Source organism: Python bivittatus, unplaced genomic scaffold, assembly GCF_059951505.1.
Source record: "Python bivittatus isolate LINGU-HERP-01145 unplaced genomic scaffold, Pbiv_v1 ctg000700_np1212, whole genome shotgun sequence".
Lineage (NCBI taxonomy): Eukaryota > Metazoa > Chordata > Lepidosauria > Squamata > Pythonidae > Python > Python bivittatus.
Window position 1 is genome coordinate 52760484 of NW_028277098.1, and position 17832 is coordinate 52778315.

Below are 17832 nucleotides of genomic sequence, written 5' to 3' on the forward strand. Positions count from 1 at the left end.
ATTTATGGTTTTGATGATTAGACAGGATAGATTATAGAAAGAAGAGAGTCATGTTGTAACCATAGGTAAATTTATAGTCGTACTTATAACTGCTGTAAGGAAGTTCAGAAGTTACTTCTTTGTATTGTTTGTCTTCCTTCCTTCCTTCCTTCCTTCCTTCCTTCCTTCCTTCCTTCCTTCCTTCCTTCCTTCCTTCCTTCCTTCCCCCCTTTCTTGCACTTTTAGCTTTCTCTTTGATTTCTTTCTTTCTTTTCTTTTTCTTACTTTATATTAGTTTGTATTAGTTTTTATCTTCCTTTTTTAAAAAAATCTTTAATAAAAATTATATAATACCAAAGCTTAACAATGAACTGAAACTATAAACATGGCAAAGGTGGAAATGGAGATGGGGCAGTGGGGGGAAGGAGAAGAGAAAAAGACTTGCTGAAACAAGCTGGTCTGGTCTCTGGGTTGTATAATTATTATCAGTTCCCAGAGTGTCTTTGAAAGAGGGCAAAGCAGAATACAGTGGTACCTCGGGATACGAATTTAATCCGTTCCGTGACTCTGGTCGCAACTCTATTTGGTCGCAAGTCGAGGTAAAGTTTCCCATAAGGTTCAATGTAAATACGGTTAATCCGTTCCGCCCTCCGAATTTGGTCGCACACCGAGGCAAATTTCCCCATAAGGTTCAGTGTAAATACGGCTAATCTGCCCTCTGAATTTGGTCGCACCCCGAGGTAAATTTCCCCCATAATGTTCAATGTAAATACGGCTAAACAGTTCTGAAACATATGTATTTTATTTTTAAACCTCAAAAACCTTCCAAATGCCACAAAAACCTTCCAAACACCACAAAACACACCACAAGCCTCACCGAACGTCTCCTTGCTACCGCGATCTTGCCCACAGGAAGCCGCGACCGTGTGGCAGCAGGGAAAATGGCCGCGGATCCGGTTCGTAAGTTGAGGCAGAGTTCGCAAGTCGAGGTAAATTTTTGGGGCCGGAGCTGGTCGTATCTTGAAAAATTTGTAAGCAGAGGCGTTCGTATCCCGAGGTACCACTTATCTTAGAATTTGGATAAGGCTCATCAGATATGGTTATAGAACCCTCCAATGGCCAGTTCTAGAACTGTTGAGTGAAACATGGTATTTGCATTTACTTATTTCATGTATTCATTTCACTTCTGTTGTAGTTAGCAGCCAGTCCCTCTCGGCAAGAAAGCTTGGGAAGTGTGGTGCGGTGAGATAGCAAGGTGAAAGGAAGTCCCTTTCTCAACACTCTAGTAAAACTACAGTTGCCAGCTTCTTACTACTAAATTGTATGCAACTGTGACTTAAAAAAAAAAAAATCTATTGCCACACCCATCTGTGAAACATAGCATGTCTTTTAAAGTGACTTCACAAGAAAAAGGCTAGACAGGCTGCTAAATCAGTTGGCTGCTGGGGCAACTTCAAACAGGAGAATTCAAATAAAATAGCCATGATTGCAGCAATCCTATGCTAATAGAACGTGGGTATTTGGGCTACACTAGTGTTTCTCAACCCTGGCAACTTTAAGTTGTGTGGACTTCAACATCCAGAATTGCACAGCCAGCATGCAAAAAGTCCCAGAATCAATCTTTTGCATTCCCAGTCTGAAAACATGGACAGCTGTTCCCAAATAGTGCCAACAATATTACACTAGGTAGAGTAATGAGTATGGTCCTGTTCCCAGGACGCCCTTAATTAGGGCTATCAGATCTAGGCTGGGAAAATCCAATCAGCCCTCACTGGCAGCAAAAGTATACAGAAACACCTTGCTGTCATCCAGTGATCTTCTGGAATTTTTCAACCTAGATCTGATAAACATGCCCTTCAGTAAGTCAGTGGGGGTGAGGTGTGGTTACGGTATTGTGAAAACACCAAAAAGGGATTAGCTGACCAGATCAGCTATCCCCTGAGGGTTACACATATATGCAAAATGAATGAGTTTCACACAGATTTCAACTAACTCCACCCAGATGTTAGCAAAATTTGAGAGTTTCTGACTCTCCCCAATTAGGATTCAGTCCAGCAGAAGATCAAACACGAAAGTACCAGCTGAGATTTTAAAGTTTTATTGAAAGCAAGCCAATTGAGTCAGCTGGGGTCTCCCCTTAAGGCAGAGGAGACCCCTCCCATGCCCAAAGAAGACAATTTTATACATATTCCTTACAAAGAGATACAGCAATTAACAAATGATTGGTTGAAATTGGCATAAGTTTTGGATCCTCCTTATTATTGGGGGAAATTTATCTTCCTGATGACCTATTGGATGCTAGTCAGAGTTCAGGGCACCCCCCCCCCCTTTTCTTTATGGCCTTGACCCTTATGGAGACAGGATGTCCGAATGAGAGAAATGTGTGAAGATTCATGAATGTCTGTGTCTGTATTATCCCTTTGGTTTTCAAATGTAAAGAAGTAAAGATGATGGAAACTAAGAGCCCTTTTTCATAAGGTTTCACAGTCACAAATAAAATCAAGCAACCGATCTATTTTGCCTACTTAATCCTGCAATAAATTTCTTTATAATAGAACTCACTGCTAAAGTTTGGAAACAAAAAACACGTCTCCAAAACACTGACTGGCGGCAAGGGCCAGGCCAAGTTACTGCCTCCTTAGTCATCGGGGAAGGGGGTAGCTACTAATATAATGAATATTATATTCTGACCTATATTATATATATATCAGTCTGATACAAAGATTGATGGGATACTAGTTACTTCCTGGGGAAAGTTGGTTGAACCAGCTAGTTTTGATTGTGGGCTGCCAGAGTCACTGCTAACGAAAACTGACTGAATCGATGGCTATTATGTTATACATATTGTGAGAACAGGACTTAAAAAAATCAGTGTTCTGTGCTCCTGATTCCAGATTTACTCTGACTGATTTAAGGATTACTTTCACTCTCCCTAGAAAGGGGTAACTGAGAATGGTTGATTATCTCAGTCTCACTCTAATAAAAGCTGTGCTCATTCTTGCTTATTTTTAATTAAATGCAGTTAATATGACTATGCCCCATGTATTTAATTCCTTCCTCCTGTCAGAGTAAAAACATCTGGGTGCCCACAACACATTATAACAACAGTGTAAAAAGCATGGGCTGGGGATTGCAGGTGGCTCATGAGTAGCCCCCAAAGCCCCCTAGAATGGGAGGTGTCCAAAACTGCAACTTCCCTTTTTTGCATTTTTGGAATTTTGTATGGAGGCTAAGGGGTAAAATAGGTGATATAAACCTCTATATGCCCCTTAAAACCTCTGGGAACCGCCCCCCAAGGGTCCCCGCTTTGCCCATTTTTATAGGATGGCCCTCAACATGCTGTGGAAAGCCTGCTGCAGCACTCAAGTTTTGGAAGTTACCCACTCTTGCACTAAACCCTAACCCTAGATTAACAAAACTCAACTGCTGTGCTCACTAATAGAAGCGAATATGTGTAGCTCAGGGTTGAACTGTGGAGTCCTTGGGGTTCTCTGAGCTTGGTTGTTTTCTTGCAAACATTTCATTACCCGGCTAGGAAACATCTTCAGTGCTGGAATGGAGTGGGGTTTGCTCTCTGTTTATATACTGTGGCCTGCCTTGCCTGTGTTGGTGTGGGTGTGGGTTTTGTTTTATTTTTTTCCCTCTGGTAGTTCCTTGATTAGGCTATTGTTTACTGCTTGTATGTCTGGTGGTAATCTTGGTGTTAATCTCTGCTTATCTGGGTGATGATTGCTGGTGAGGAGATGTTCTGGTCTTTTGTTTTCCTTTCTATTGTCTCTTTTGAATAGTGTGTAGATGTTGTTGATCTCTGTGTGCCTGTTGATGGCTCACTGCTGGGTTTTGAGATGTATTTATTTAAATCCAAATGAGAGATTCACATAGAACAAAAGACAATTTATTATGACTTTGTTATTCAAGCTTTTATCTAATTGTCCATTTCTATATTAAATATAAATGTATATTAAATAAATGCTACTACTTAAAAACATGGACTGGATTATTTCCAAATTGTGTTTAGTTACAAACATTTAAAAAACGTGAACTGGACTTTTAAACGTCCATCCCTTTTTCTTGAAAGAAAGAGAAAAAATGTTTTTTTCCTCTAGGTATCAATTTGGTCATAGTAAATTGTTGACAGTAAGTTGTTGGATTTGGAGCCAATGAACCCACAAACGAGATGAAAACAAAGGTAATTTATTCAATAAGACCAGGCACGTAACAGAAATATGGGCAAGTAATGAATTAAAGGAAAATTATACAGAGCGAAGAATAAGCCTTATGTCCCTCCAGCTGTTGGAAACATCTTCTTCTCCTGCTCAAAGAATGAATGCAAAAACATTCTCATACAGCCAGTTGGTGTGTAGCCCTGTCCTGGCTCCAGTCTGCACTGGAGACTTCCACCTCTGAGAAAGTCCCCAAACTGTTTATAGTATGCCATTCCATAATTCATAGAGGTACACACACTTAACTTGCTCCCCATGGCAAATATCATCTGCAATACAGTATCCTACACAAACTGTATACATGTTGACCCAGGTACACAATCTTATTTCATAAAGTCCATAGGCTGGAGATGGCGTATCACATCATTAGTCTTTTAAATGTTCAGGACATTGGCAAATCATATAGTCAGGACACAGAAGACAGTAATTTTCCACAGATGTTGTCATAGCTGATCCGTCTAGTTCAGGATCTGTTGCATGTTTTTGGGATGCATTTCAGGCCAACTTTATAAGGTTCCAATCATTAGCCTGCATCTGAAAAGTGCCACCAAGTCTTGAAATGATAAACATTCCAAGTCATCTTCTGATGTTCCTATTAAATTGTGATCATAGTAATGTTAACATGGGTGGCACAGTATGGTAGAGGCACATAGACTGGAGATGTTTTGTTTTATGGCTACCCATTTTCCACAAAAGCACAGTTCCCTATTGCAAGAGTGGGGTGTTCAACAAGTCTGTGCTGTCTGCATCTTCACCTGCTGTTTGTGCTGTGTCCCCGTTCCTACAGTTAGCACCATCCTTTTGCTTTACTAACAAAGGTGGCAATTTAGTGTGCAGGAGAGGTTCAAGAAGAATGGTTGCAGGGAGTACACCCACTCTAGGACACAGTGTGATTGCCTTTCATAGACATTTTTGTTGTGCTTGGTTGGCATTTTGTCCTTCAGCCTCCACAATTTGTAGGACTTTCTGGATGGTGTGTACCAGTTTTTTTTCCAATGAGGCATTTCTTTCTGAAGATGAAAACCCAGAATAAGTGTCATTTAAAGGAGGATCTATAACAGTTTTGAGATATGCTGTAGGTTGAAAAGATGAAATCAAGATGCGGTATTACAGCCCTCACTGAGGGGGAAGTGTCTGGAATGTCTGGAAAATGAGAATAGTCATTGATGAGGAACAGTGCAGAAATCAAAACTGATTTCTTGACAGGAGTAAAAAGGCAGAACGGGCATTTAAACAATTGGCACTATGTAATCCAGCAGTATTGATTGACAAAGGAGACAGGCATGATAGTTCTAGTTGCTATGAATGATAGCACCTTCCTTTCTTAGTTGTTTGCAGTCTCAGACTAAAGAACTATAGATGTTAGTTTGTCTGGACTTCATACATGAAGTTTCAAGACCAACCCCCTAAAGGGGTGTGTGTGTGTGTAAAACTTTGTATTACAATGATTGTATTCACTACAGGCCCCCAGGAGGCACTATATGACCAGTTCCAACAAGAATAAAATTGGTCATATATTGCCTCCTGGTGGACAGCAGTGAATATAACCACAGTAAGTCAGTTATAATTACCCAAAGACCTCCATCCATTACAGTAAGATATTTTCTGATATTAGAAAAAGATTGTAGAAAGGGATGATCCTGGAGCTAAATACCACCCAGACTTTCAGAAAATAAGCTCATTTCCTTGCTGAACTGTGGCTATCACTTGTAAACAGGAGTCAGTGTCTATGGCTTCTTTTATGTGTTCAGTGCTATAATTTTGAGAAAGAACATGCCATGTCTATAGTGGGATGACTAGAAGAAGCCTGATTCCTAGAGAAGTAACCAGTAGGATAACTTCTGACTCCAAAGAGAATTGTAGTCATAAACCTATACATGTAAGATCCAACATTTAATACTAACAAGTGGTTGAGCTGAGACTGCAAGATCATATGGTCAGTCACAACAGTAAATGGCTAATCATACAGATATGAATCACAATGTAAAAAGACCCTCATGACAGCAAGTGCTTCTTGTTCAGTTTATGAAAAGTGGCGTTCAAAATCTGATAGACCTGTACTGGCATAACCAATGGAGAAAACATCACTTTCATACCTAATCTGTGTTAGAAAAGCATGTAGGCCTATGGGCTGGCATATTCAATAAGTTCTGTTCATTTCTAAAGATCAGTATAGGCCATGGCAGTACCTCTAGAGAAGGAAGCATTTAAAAACGATAAAGTCTCTTTGTAAATGGGTATTTGTGCCCACAACTTTATTTTGTGAGTTTTTGAAGAGATGGCATGGGGGCAGCCAGCTCTAGGACAAAACAATCACAATCCATGACAACCCTAAGAGGAGTTCCACGTTCTGCAGAATTACTGATGGCTTTGATTTTGAGGTGATCTGGTAAAACAGTAGCAGCTAAAAAAAGGTAGTCAATTATGTTAAACCAGATACTGTATTGGCTATGCACATAAAACTACAAACTAGCAATGCCACTTGCAAACCTGGATTCATAGTATTTAATAGGTTATGTGAACTCAGAAGCTAACCATGGTAATAATGTAATTCAAACACAGTAACATTCAAAGAACCTTCAGTTTGTTACGCTATGGAGCAGAAATTATATCCAGCTTTCCTCTGGATAGTGGGAGTTGTACTTTAGTGGTGGATCTACTGCCTGACAAAATGTAGAAGATCCAATGAGCAGTGTTTGGACTCATCTGGTTGCTCTTAATTATATCAAAGGATCTGTCATAAAACTTTATAAAGAAAGCAGGAAGTTGCTCTATTGTGACTGGAGCCCTTGTTTCCTTTAAGACAGCTGGAGAAGCCACATCCCTTCACCAGAGAATTCATCCACAAGGCAAAATGACCATGCTCCACCAATTCCCAATGATGCCTACAATGAGTGAAGTATTGTTATAGTAAATCAAAAAGTGAAAGTGGGGATGGGGAACTACATCTAGAAAGAAACACTAAAGAGGACAGTGTTTACTGCAAAACGTGGACAATGCTATCTCTATTGCATCCGAAGGATGGCCTTAGTGTGATGTGTAGGCCAGTCATTGGCTGCATTTTCATAGCACATTATTTTTAATTTGGGTTTGAATTGACCATAAATATCCACAGGAAGGGATGGGGGGATGGGGGATGGCAAATGACAACATGTGCGTTATGTGATTAATGCTGACAGGATTCATTTATGTACTTGTGTCAGTCACCATGAAGGGACTGATGCAAATTACATAACTGCACCATGTTATTGTTTTAATGTCATTGTGGATTGTAATCAACGTTTATGGAACTTGACCAACTTCCTGAGTTCACAATACACAGTGAGCAATAAACTAACTACAGTAGCTGGATTTTTACAACACACTCAGCTTTTGTTTATAATAACAGGAGTAAGTAATAATCGCAACAACAGTGACAAAAATAAAAAGGAGCTCTCCCCAATTATTATTTGAGCCAGTTGTTCCCTGATTTACATAATTGCCCCACGGGAGAGGCAGGATAGGGATCTGTAATGGGGCAGCCAACTTCATGCCATGATAATTTTCTGCCTCCTGAAGGATGGGTGGATTGCGCCACAATTCAACAAGAGGGACAGGCATACAGGGTTTTTTCCCCTGTATCTGTACCTGGAGGTACTGGGAACTAAACTTGAAGCTTTCTGCACAAAAAGGATATGCTCCATAACCAAACAGTTGTCCTTCATGCACGTATACCCGTGTTTTATATTAGGAAATCACGGTTAATGCATAGGCCTGTGTAAACAAACACGTGCATTCTATACATGACTTTTTGGCAACAGCTTCTCCGACTGTGCTACTTAAGTTGCCTGTGTTTGTCCAATCATGCCAAAAAGACAAGAGAAGCTGATTCCAGTTAATGTGTAACCAGCCTCCTTACCTTTCACCCTTTTCTCATTTACCTTCCATTTTCTTGGGCACCTGCCACTCCCCTAGTGCACAGATCCAGGAAGGAAAGAAAGAAGAGTGCCAGGGAGAAAGCAGAAGAGCACACCCAGAGAGAGCCTGGCATGAGGCCTGAGGTAAATACTTGTCCCCCTGCAGGGAGTGTCTGGAGAACAGTGAAAAGTATGCAAGGAGGAGAAATCTTTCCGATTGAAATGTCCTGCCTCATGGCCGTGCACAACTCTTTGTGAAATAGGGCAGGGGTAGGGTGTGCATGTATGCACTGGGGATGGGGCAGGGGGAGTCTTCTCCGGACAGGAAACCACACGTTTGCTGCTCCATCAAGCTGGGGGCAGAGTGGTCAGAATCAGGAAACCAGACTTCTTTTTTTAGCAGAAGGTAAGCAATACGGAACTCCTTAAGTCTGTGTGTCTTGCATGTGAAGAAACGTGGGGCCAAGTTCTATATAGAGACAAAGGACATCAGCACTGAGGCCAATCCTGAAAACCTGGATGACCGATGCAGGTCAGTGTAATTTGGCAAAACCAGTAATGCCTCTTCAAAATCCAGTTTAGTATAATCTGTTTCCCTGTGTTAGCCAAATGCTTCTGCTTTTTTCAGAACTCCCTTTTTTTCAATTTTTGCTTTGTTTTGTTTTCTTACAACTACCTTGGACTTGGGACGGTGGAGCAGAACAAAGAAAGGATTGTTTCAGTTTATGGTAAACACAGTGATGCTTGACAGAGAAGGTAGACAGCCCCAGGAAGAACCATGAGGTTTGAATCTTAAAGCTCCCATTATCAGATTCAATTAGTAAGAGATAACCTGTTGCCCTTCAGGGGTTATGGGTTTCAGTTTCCAGCAATGACAACCGTTTGTAGCATATAAGATATCTTGCACCTCCTGTAAGAGAGAGCATCTGTTGTCAATCCGCCAAGGCTAAGCCCAACAGAAGCTCAAGGGATCACAGTGAGCACACTTAATAAGCCAGATAAAATTTAAGCCCTTATTGAATGAGGACTAGACCTACTAGACAGAGTGGCCTCAAGTAACTCAGGTTGGTCATTTAAAAGAAGCCACAGCAGCAAAGTGGTACGCAATAGCTCTACAGGTCACCCAGCATCCCCTAAGTAGTTTTGCCTTATAGCGCCTTTAATAACAAATTCCTCAGGACATGCCGGTTTGTTTTACTTAAAATGATTAACACCCTGACAGAAATACCTCTTCTCCCCTAAATGTGGGAAATACTTCATTGTCAGCCATTGTCATGTCAGAGTATGTGTCATCTTACTGCTCTATTGTCTACCCCGTATGCTTTTTTGTTTTATGCTAGCTGGTCAATGATCGTAATAAAAGAAATCTGTCTGTCTGTCTGTCTCTATCAATCATCTATCCTCCTTCCCCTAAGCAAGCACACTACTCTCAATGATGTAAAATTTAACTGAGCTTCTGTTTTTGACATGTACAGCAAAACATTTTGGTATCTCCATATGTGTGGCCTGGGAAAAAAACCAAAGCAAAACCATCAGCTGCTGAGTGGTTAAGTCCTTTCCTTCCTTCATTATTTTTTTTCCTTTTCTTCTGGGTACTTCCAAACAGTGAGGCTTTCTGTCTCTCAACCCTTCTGATTTCAGTATATAATATACTTGAGACTGTTTAAGTGTTTGCAGATCTATTCTCTGTCCTCCCTTCCCTGCAATTCTTCTCAAACATATTGCCATCCTCATGAAGCAAGAAGGAATAAACCTGATCACAATTAACTGATGAGGTGGATGTCTCATTTGTTCTGAGTGGGCTAAAGAAAAGTCCCCCTTCTCTTCAACAGGGGAGAAGCTGATGTGGACATTATGAGCCTGCTTGTCTTATTTGCTTTTGTCGCTTGTCACTTCTGTTGAGAGCAATTTATTTAAAACAGAAGTTTCCATCCACAGAAGCAATGAGATGCAGCAAAATTTCATGCAGTCGCAACTTCTGATCACAATGTGACTTGGTCAGCAGGGGACTTATCTCGCACCAAACTGGAACCGACTTTTCTTCTCGCAATCCCTCCTGCTTCCTTGAAGTCAGGCAACTGGTCCTTTTCCATTCCCATATCAACTTGATTGTTCCGCATTCTAATGTTATTTTATATTTTGGTTTTATTCATTTGTTTTTTGCTTATCTGTCCATTCTGGCCTGAATTTTCTGCTTTACTTTTTTGATAATGCTTCCTTCAACATCACCCCAGTATGATATCTCAACTTGAATCATAATTTTAAAAACTGGGACTGGATCCTGGTATCAGATTAGTGCTCAAGACCAGATATTACAACCATCACCACCATCCTGTGGATGGTGTATGCATGCACGTATACACTATATTATAAATATAAGTAGCACGCATGGTCCCTAACTGGATTCACATATTGTACTGTGGTTTGTGTTAAAATATTGTATGAACCCAGACATTGTGATTTTTAAATAATTGCTTATAACATGGGGCACTGTGTGAATCAAGCCAATGTGGTATACTGGACAAACCATGCTTAATACAGTTGTGAATTTGCAGAATGTATGAAGCAGGTTACCAAGCTGAGAGGTGTACTAGCCTTTTGGGAGGCTGAAGATAGCCATGCTTTACTTTTCCTACCTACATTACCACCTTGTTACTATACTGTTAAGGTGAGGACAGTCCCTAGGGTTGTTGTGTCACCAAGTGTGCATTGCATTCTTTTTCTCTCCTGCAGCTTTTTAAAGCAAAATGAAATATATTTGGTACCTCTGGATCTCCAGCATCCTCTTGGCATGGTATGTGGTATCTGGACATCCTTGTAACATTGATAAAATGGTAAGCAAGGAGTGATCTTTATCAGGTGTAGACTAAGTTAAATGTTCTCCGTGGAAGGAACCTAGACCGTGGGAAAGCCTGATCACTGTATTTGGTTGAACACAGGTTTTGTGGATAAACTCCAAACAATAAACAGTTAATTTACCATAAATAAATTATTATTTATGACTGCCTCAGGCATGAATTGGAGGTGAGAGGAAGGCACAGGGACACAGCAGAAAAAAGAGGTGAAGGACCCGAAAAGTGTTACAAAATAAGTGCTGCCTGTTCAGTGTGAAAGTAACTAAGAAGTAACTGATGGTATTTAACTCTTCAGTATAACCATCTGGCAAAAAAGGAAAAAGTTTCTAAAAACCATATCTATTTACAAACAGTAACATCAAAAACTACCTGTGAGGTAATCTCAAGGTTCCTGGCAAATAATCCAATTTTTAATTTAAACTAATTTTTAAACTAAACTAATTTTTTAGTTTTATGTAAAAGGAAGGAACAGAATCTACCTTTCTAGGTTCTGTCTCTCAATGATTCTTGTGGAAAGAAAAAATCCCCAAGTCAATTTGAAACATTAATTCCATTGAAGGTTGCTGAATTTCTTCATCTTTCACATGTGGATATGTTTTTGTAGGGACGGGCTACCTGCAGTGGAAAGAGCCTTCTCCGCCCCCCAAATTGTCTTCCCAGGCACATTACCATCCTAGATCTGTCTTTCAATTCCCTGACGATGCCCAAGAGTGGGCCTTTTCTGAGGAGCTTTTCTTCCCTGCATTCCCTAAACATTTCCAGCAATAGCATTCCTACCCTTTCCTCCTCTCTCTTTTGTAACCTCGGTGGTCTTCGCCTTTTGGACCTAAGCAACTGTGGCATTTCGTATGTACACCGAAAGAGCTTCCAAGGCTTGAAAAGCCTTCACTCCCTACTTCTGAACAACAACAAACTTCAGTCTCTGGACCTCTCCATGTTTCCTACCTCTGGAATCCTTATCCATTTGGATCTGCGAAATAATGAGCTGTCCTGCAGAGATGCACTTGTGCAATTAAAGGTGCAAAGAATCCACCATGTCAAACTTCAGGGGAACCCTTCCATGTGCAGTGACTCCCTAACTCCTTTCCAGCAGGAAGTGCCAGAAAGAGAAGGTGAGGTCAAGACCGCCCAAGAAGAGGGCATTCAGCAATGTGTTCTTCTATCAGGATAAAAAAGCTATGCACATATAGAATCAATCTTTGTGTTAGTATGCAGATAATATTATTTCATGGCTGACTTTCCTGGGGGTGCACATAGAAGGACTTATCCACTAAAAACTTACTTTTGAATCATGAAAAAGCAATGATTGTATGTGTACACGCACTGTAGACAATTCAGATTAGCATAAAATAATCCTTCAGCCTGCAGGTACTCACGAATGAGTAGCTTGGGTGATTTCATTTAGTGTTTTGGTATCTAATAAGTTCTCTAAAAGAGCACAAGGCCAGTCTTATAAATGTTTGAACCTTTCCAGTTTCATGGGAAAAACCCCCACAAACAACCCTTACTTTGCTTAATTGCTGAGTGACACAAGACACCAAGGCATCATTTTCAGTGATGGTTTATTGAATAAACAATTGCTGAGTTCACATATCACACTCTGGTTTATAAATCATAGTAACTGAGGTTACACTTCACGCTAAAGCAAAAACAAATTATAATTTAATGCAATGCATGAATCCAGCCAATATGTTCAACATATCTCATCCTTAAATAATTTTTTTTTTTTTTGTCTGCGCTCAGTCATTGCTGACCCTGCAGTGACTGCTTGGACGAGTCCTTGCAGTTTTCAAGGCAATTGTTTTTCGGAAGTGGTTTGCCAGAGCTTCCTTCCTAGAGCAGAGCCCAGCTGGCGAGCGCAGGAGGCGGGGTTTCCGTTGCTTCGCGCCCTTTTCGGGCGTGCACGGTTTTTCGTGCTTACCGGCAACTGCTCCCAACTCCTTTTTGCAAGGCGCCGCCAGCATTTTTCCTCCCACCAGAGTGAGAGTACCCATTTATCTACTCATGTGAGTTTTCGACCTGTTGGGTTGACAGGAACTGGGGAGGAAACAGGAGCTCACCCTGTTTAATGTGAAGGCTGGACTCGAACCGCTGAAGTGTCGACCATTTCTGGCCGACAACTTTCAGCATCATTAAGCCGCTGCGCCACTGCGTCCCCCTTCCTTAAATAATGGACTGGAATATAAACACATGTGGAAAGTAATTTAAAAATTAAAGCAAGGATATTTGAGCAGCCTAAATTTATGAATGAAAAAGTTTTGTATCTATTGTATTACCTTATTAAATGTTGTAAAAGAATGTCAGCACGTATTGTATCAGTGAAATGTAAGAACCAACATAAATCAAGATGTTTGGCAACAGAAATAAACAGTGAAGCTATTTCCTTTAGTAAACAGATTTTCTATCATTTAAACCTAGAACTCCAGACTCAAGAGATTCGAGCTTCAGATTATCAGACTCTGAGATACAGAAGAAAACTTCAGTTCCTTCAGACTGAGGCTACAGAAAGGCCATCACCATTAGTGAATGATAGTAAGTAAAGCAGGATATACAACTTCAACCTTGAGATTCAGTGTAATAGCATAATCCTACAGTATTTTTTCATTTGGCATCCCCCCGCCCCCGCCACAAGTGCCAAACCATCAAATAGTTCTCTAGCAATGTTTTCATTGAGGAGAACTAGAGTCCCAGTCATCACAAGCCAGGTGACGTTTACTGTTCTATTCATTGCTGATCCAGACCAACTGGGACATTTGGCAGTGGGGAAGTTCCTATTTTGATAAAAGTGTGATGGGAATCCTGAACTGCAATAATAAGAAATATCACTTTTTCCCACTGTTCCCCAAAAGGTACCTTTCCAAGGTGTTTGATTGCAACTCCATCACTAAGAGTTATGGTGGGTGTATGAAGATGGCTGCATGAAATAAGGGCTATAGTTGAAATCATGGTGGAAGACAATAGGCTGAGAAAGTCTGTTCTACAATGATTATATCTAGACAAGGGTTTTAACACAAAACAATTCCAGGAAATGCATACTAAGTTTGAGTAAATGTCCACCTGACAAGTATACTTGTTCCCACTGAATGGTAATGGCACACAACCAAAGGGAATGTTTGTTTCCTTTGCTTTAGAAGCACTAATAGATTCCCCAGTGATATTTCAAATATATCTATACAGACTGAACAAAAAATACTGCTCCCATGAGTAGGAGACAGAAGTCTAGTCTTAATGAGTGCGCTGTGACAAAATGAAGTAAAATGGGGGGGAGGGGGGCTATCTGATTTGATCAGTGTTCTCTTCCCTATCAGTCTTTGCAAAATCGTCCCCTTGAAGATAAAAAAAGAAGATGACTTTAGGAAGATGACTTTGTTTTTGTATTTAATACCCATCTTTTTAAGAGTAGCTACTAAGCAGCTTTTTTATATTGGGGTAATCAGTCAAACCCTAAATCTGCACACAGACTCATGGATGGACACACAAAACAAAGGAGGAAAAAAAAAACTGATCACAAATGATTCAGTCCTAAAACAGCCTGATATCTAATGCCCTGACCAATGAACTAGCCACTTATGGTTTTTGTTGTTGTTCTTGATTTCTTCTTTGGGAGATTATCCCTAGCACATTTTTAGTCACTATTATTTTAAGTCAAGATTATGTATGGTTGTAAAATGTAAAAAAGCCCCAGAAGGTATTTCAGTATCAGTCTCACTGAAGTCCACAACTCTATACATGAAATGGTTGTACTTCGTGTTGATATCAGCCTATTTGGGTATGGTACAACCCTTACCCATAACCATGGTTTACTCAATTAACCCAGTTGCCTGGGTCTATACAGCACACTGAACCTATAAACTAACAGCTTAGGCTGGGCTTGCACATAATGCTGGGCCAAAATGTGGTCAACCACTCTGTGGTTTAGTATGTGATGTGAACCCAATTATATCTGCTTTTCCCATTTCTCAGTCTATACCTCAGTGTATTCCTCTACCTCAGGTTATATTGAAGAATTAAAAGGGTCATCAGTCATATAACTGGGTATGGATTTTCACTACTCAGCTCACTCCACAATAATGGATTTCATTTTCTAGGGAATGTCGTCCATTGCAACAGAGATGACAAATGGTGTTTTATTTCTTCATAAGGGAAGCTAGATCTCTCATGGAGCTTTTTTCCTTCTTTTTATTCCCTGTTCACATTTAGTAAGGGGATAATACAGAGGCAATCATATTTATTCAGAAGCAAGTGCTATGAGTTCTATGGGATTTGCTTCTACATAAAAGTTTAAATAGGATTTGCAAGCTTGGAATTGCAACTAAAAGAGAGCATTGCCCAGGTCATCCACAGGGGGACGGGGAGGGCAAATGGGGGCAAGTGATGAAATAGTATGATGATGCAAATGCCACACTTGCATACTTGCATCATATGTCAGGACACAAGAATGTAATGGCAGCATTTACACAATGACATCATCATGCCCATGTTATCATTTTGGCATTATTGTAGTTTGCTGCAGGTGCCTCAGGTCTTGCAGTACATTAATAGCTCTTGAACCGTATAACCTTTCTTTTCTTTGCAGCATCTACTACCACACCTTCCAATAAAAAGGGTGGGAAAAACTGGATCTACTTTGCTGGTTTTGTGCTTTTGGCTGTCATCATCTCCCTCCTGATTGCACTGATTGCCAAATGCAAATTGCTCCAGAAAAACCATGCCAGTTACCACCATCAACGGTTGCCTGATTCCCGCTCCATTGGAAGCAGCCATGTTGAGGAAGGAGACATGGACATGACGTATGGTAGGAACCAACCAATTAGTGGAGTTCCTGTGTGCCTTCCAGAGGATGATGATGGTTTCATAGAAGATAACTATATTGTGCCCAATCAAGACTTGAAGGAGGAAGAGGAGGATCTGGAGCTGGAACCTCATTTTAAAGTTGGAGGGCCCTTTTAGGAACAGAGTTCAGTTTGTTATATGCTTCAGTTTGTGCACACAGCCTTTCTATTTCGTTTTTAGGGGTTCCTGATACTCTCATTACAGCCGAAGTGGGAAACAGATAATGAATCCAAAGGCAAATTTGACTCTGGGCAAATAGGTCAGCTGCATGCACACAGTGGTTAGGGCTCAGTATGTTTTCTTGCAGCCGTAGTCAAATGTAAGTCTCAGTTCTCTCTTACACACTGAACCCATTCTCTTACTTGTGCATATACACACGTACAGGCGCATACTCGGTTCATTCTTTTGCACTTGTCTTTCTCATACATACATCAATTATCATTTTTTAGAGCTTGTGTTAGAACTGGTAGAGATTTCTAAAGTGTCTGGGGCATAGCAAATAATTTTTCAAAAGAACTGCAGCATTTGGCAAGAGCAGTTAGTCCTTGGCATTAATTGATGTTTTTTAAAGCTTGATTGCTATGTAAGTTAGGGAAAAACTCTTTATTTCCAATCAGCTGATGGGAAGGACCTTGCCCCTGGGCAGCATTAACCATAAATGCTATGCATCGCATTGAAGAAGTCTCCCCATGCTTATCACAGCTGGTGAGTGCTAGCTGTGGGGTGTGGGAAGCTAAAATGATTGCCACAAAATGATACAAAAAAGCAGTTATAAATTGATGAGGCTGTAATAAAACAGCTTGAGATACTCCTTTTTCCTGAAAACTCACTGATTTACTAAAGGGAATTTGGAGCAAGTGATTCATTGCTGTTACTGAACGTTTCTTTGTTAATTATTTACAGCATCACTGGAACATCCTGGCAATTACAGTTTTACTCTTGTCCCTCTGATGCTGGCCTGGCTTCATATTGAGGACAATAATAATACTACCTTATCCTAGTGTTTTCTATACCACAAAATATCCACCAGTTGGAAAAAACCAAGGAGAGCAATGAGTCAGGATGACACATAATCATGCTGGAAGCAATTACCAGCACCACTCAAAAGCTGTGCTATGCTAAGAATTACTATTGAGGAAACCTCAGCGTTATCGCTTGATGACATACAGAAGGTGTATGTACAGCATTGCAAGCAAAATGCCCTTGTTGCCACTGTTGGTCACCATTTTAAAATAGCAGAGTTAAACAACAAGGAAAATTATGCAACTACAACAAGACCAAGTATCTAATACCCTAAAATCACCAGGTTTCCCTGCTGACAGCCATGCTCCATGGATTGAGATGGAGGGACATCTTATTGTCTTGTTATCTAATCATATTGCAAAGGACTGATGGTAAGCAGGTTAGCTGTCTGTAAAATTCATGTATGAAAAAGACAGTGTTGTTGACTCTGGATTTGTTGTGAATCACTGAGTACATAAAGTGTGTGGGAATTCTGCAACATTCACTATACCTTCTCTTTTCATTGTGTATACAATATTTGTGTCTCAGTAAACTTTCCCATGCATCCTTTGTAAAGTCTAATAAGCATCACCAATTTCTTTGTGATGAAGAATGTGATGTAATGGATTTGTACGAAAAACTGCAGTTAACTTTCTCATTAGCTACTCTTTATGATTCCCATAGACTGTGCAGTTTTGTTTGACAGGCAGTTGGCCATTTTCATGGTTAGGTTAACATTCATATAAAAGAGTAGAACCTCTACCATGTTTTGGAGCAATACAGGCAGATGAACTGCACCATGATATCTTTCAGATAATTTGTATATGCATGTGTGTGTGTGTCTGCGAGTGTGCATGCATGAAATTGCATACAATAGTCCTTTTATTTATTTATAATTTGTATTGGATTTTACTGTTATAATTGAAATTCTTAATAAAATGTGCATGTGTGTATGTAAAGAATTTTGATTATAATAATAAAATCTAATACAAAGTAAACTTAAAGAGAATAGAAAGAGTTAAGTGCAAGAAAAAAGAAATAGAA

General features: G+C 40.1%; 1 protein-coding gene across 6 annotated transcripts; it reads left to right on the forward strand.

Annotated features, from left to right (window-relative positions):
• Positions 1 to 8133: 8133 nt before the first annotated feature.
• Positions 8134 to 17373, forward strand: CUNH1orf210 (chromosome unknown C1orf210 homolog). 6 transcript variants are annotated; one of them, XM_025172255.2, is made up of 6 exons: positions 8134 to 8242; positions 8551 to 8630; positions 10832 to 10892; positions 11558 to 12065; positions 13372 to 13485; positions 15530 to 17373. In XM_025172255.2, the coding sequence occupies exons 1-6, from the start codon at positions 8231 to 8233 to the stop codon at positions 15901 to 15903; spliced, it is 1149 nt and encodes a 382-aa protein (XP_025028023.2). In that variant the 5' UTR covers positions 8134 to 8230; the 3' UTR covers positions 15904 to 17373. The 6 variants fall into 6 exon arrangements, with proteins under 6 accessions (XP_025028023.2, XP_007436843.2, XP_007436845.2 ...); XM_007436781.4 differs by having other exon boundaries at positions 8141 to 8242; positions 8499 to 8630; positions 10832 to 10932; XM_007436782.4 differs by having other exon boundaries at positions 8148 to 8242; positions 8502 to 8630; positions 10832 to 10932.
• The last annotated feature ends 459 nt before the right edge of the window (positions 17374 to 17832 follow it).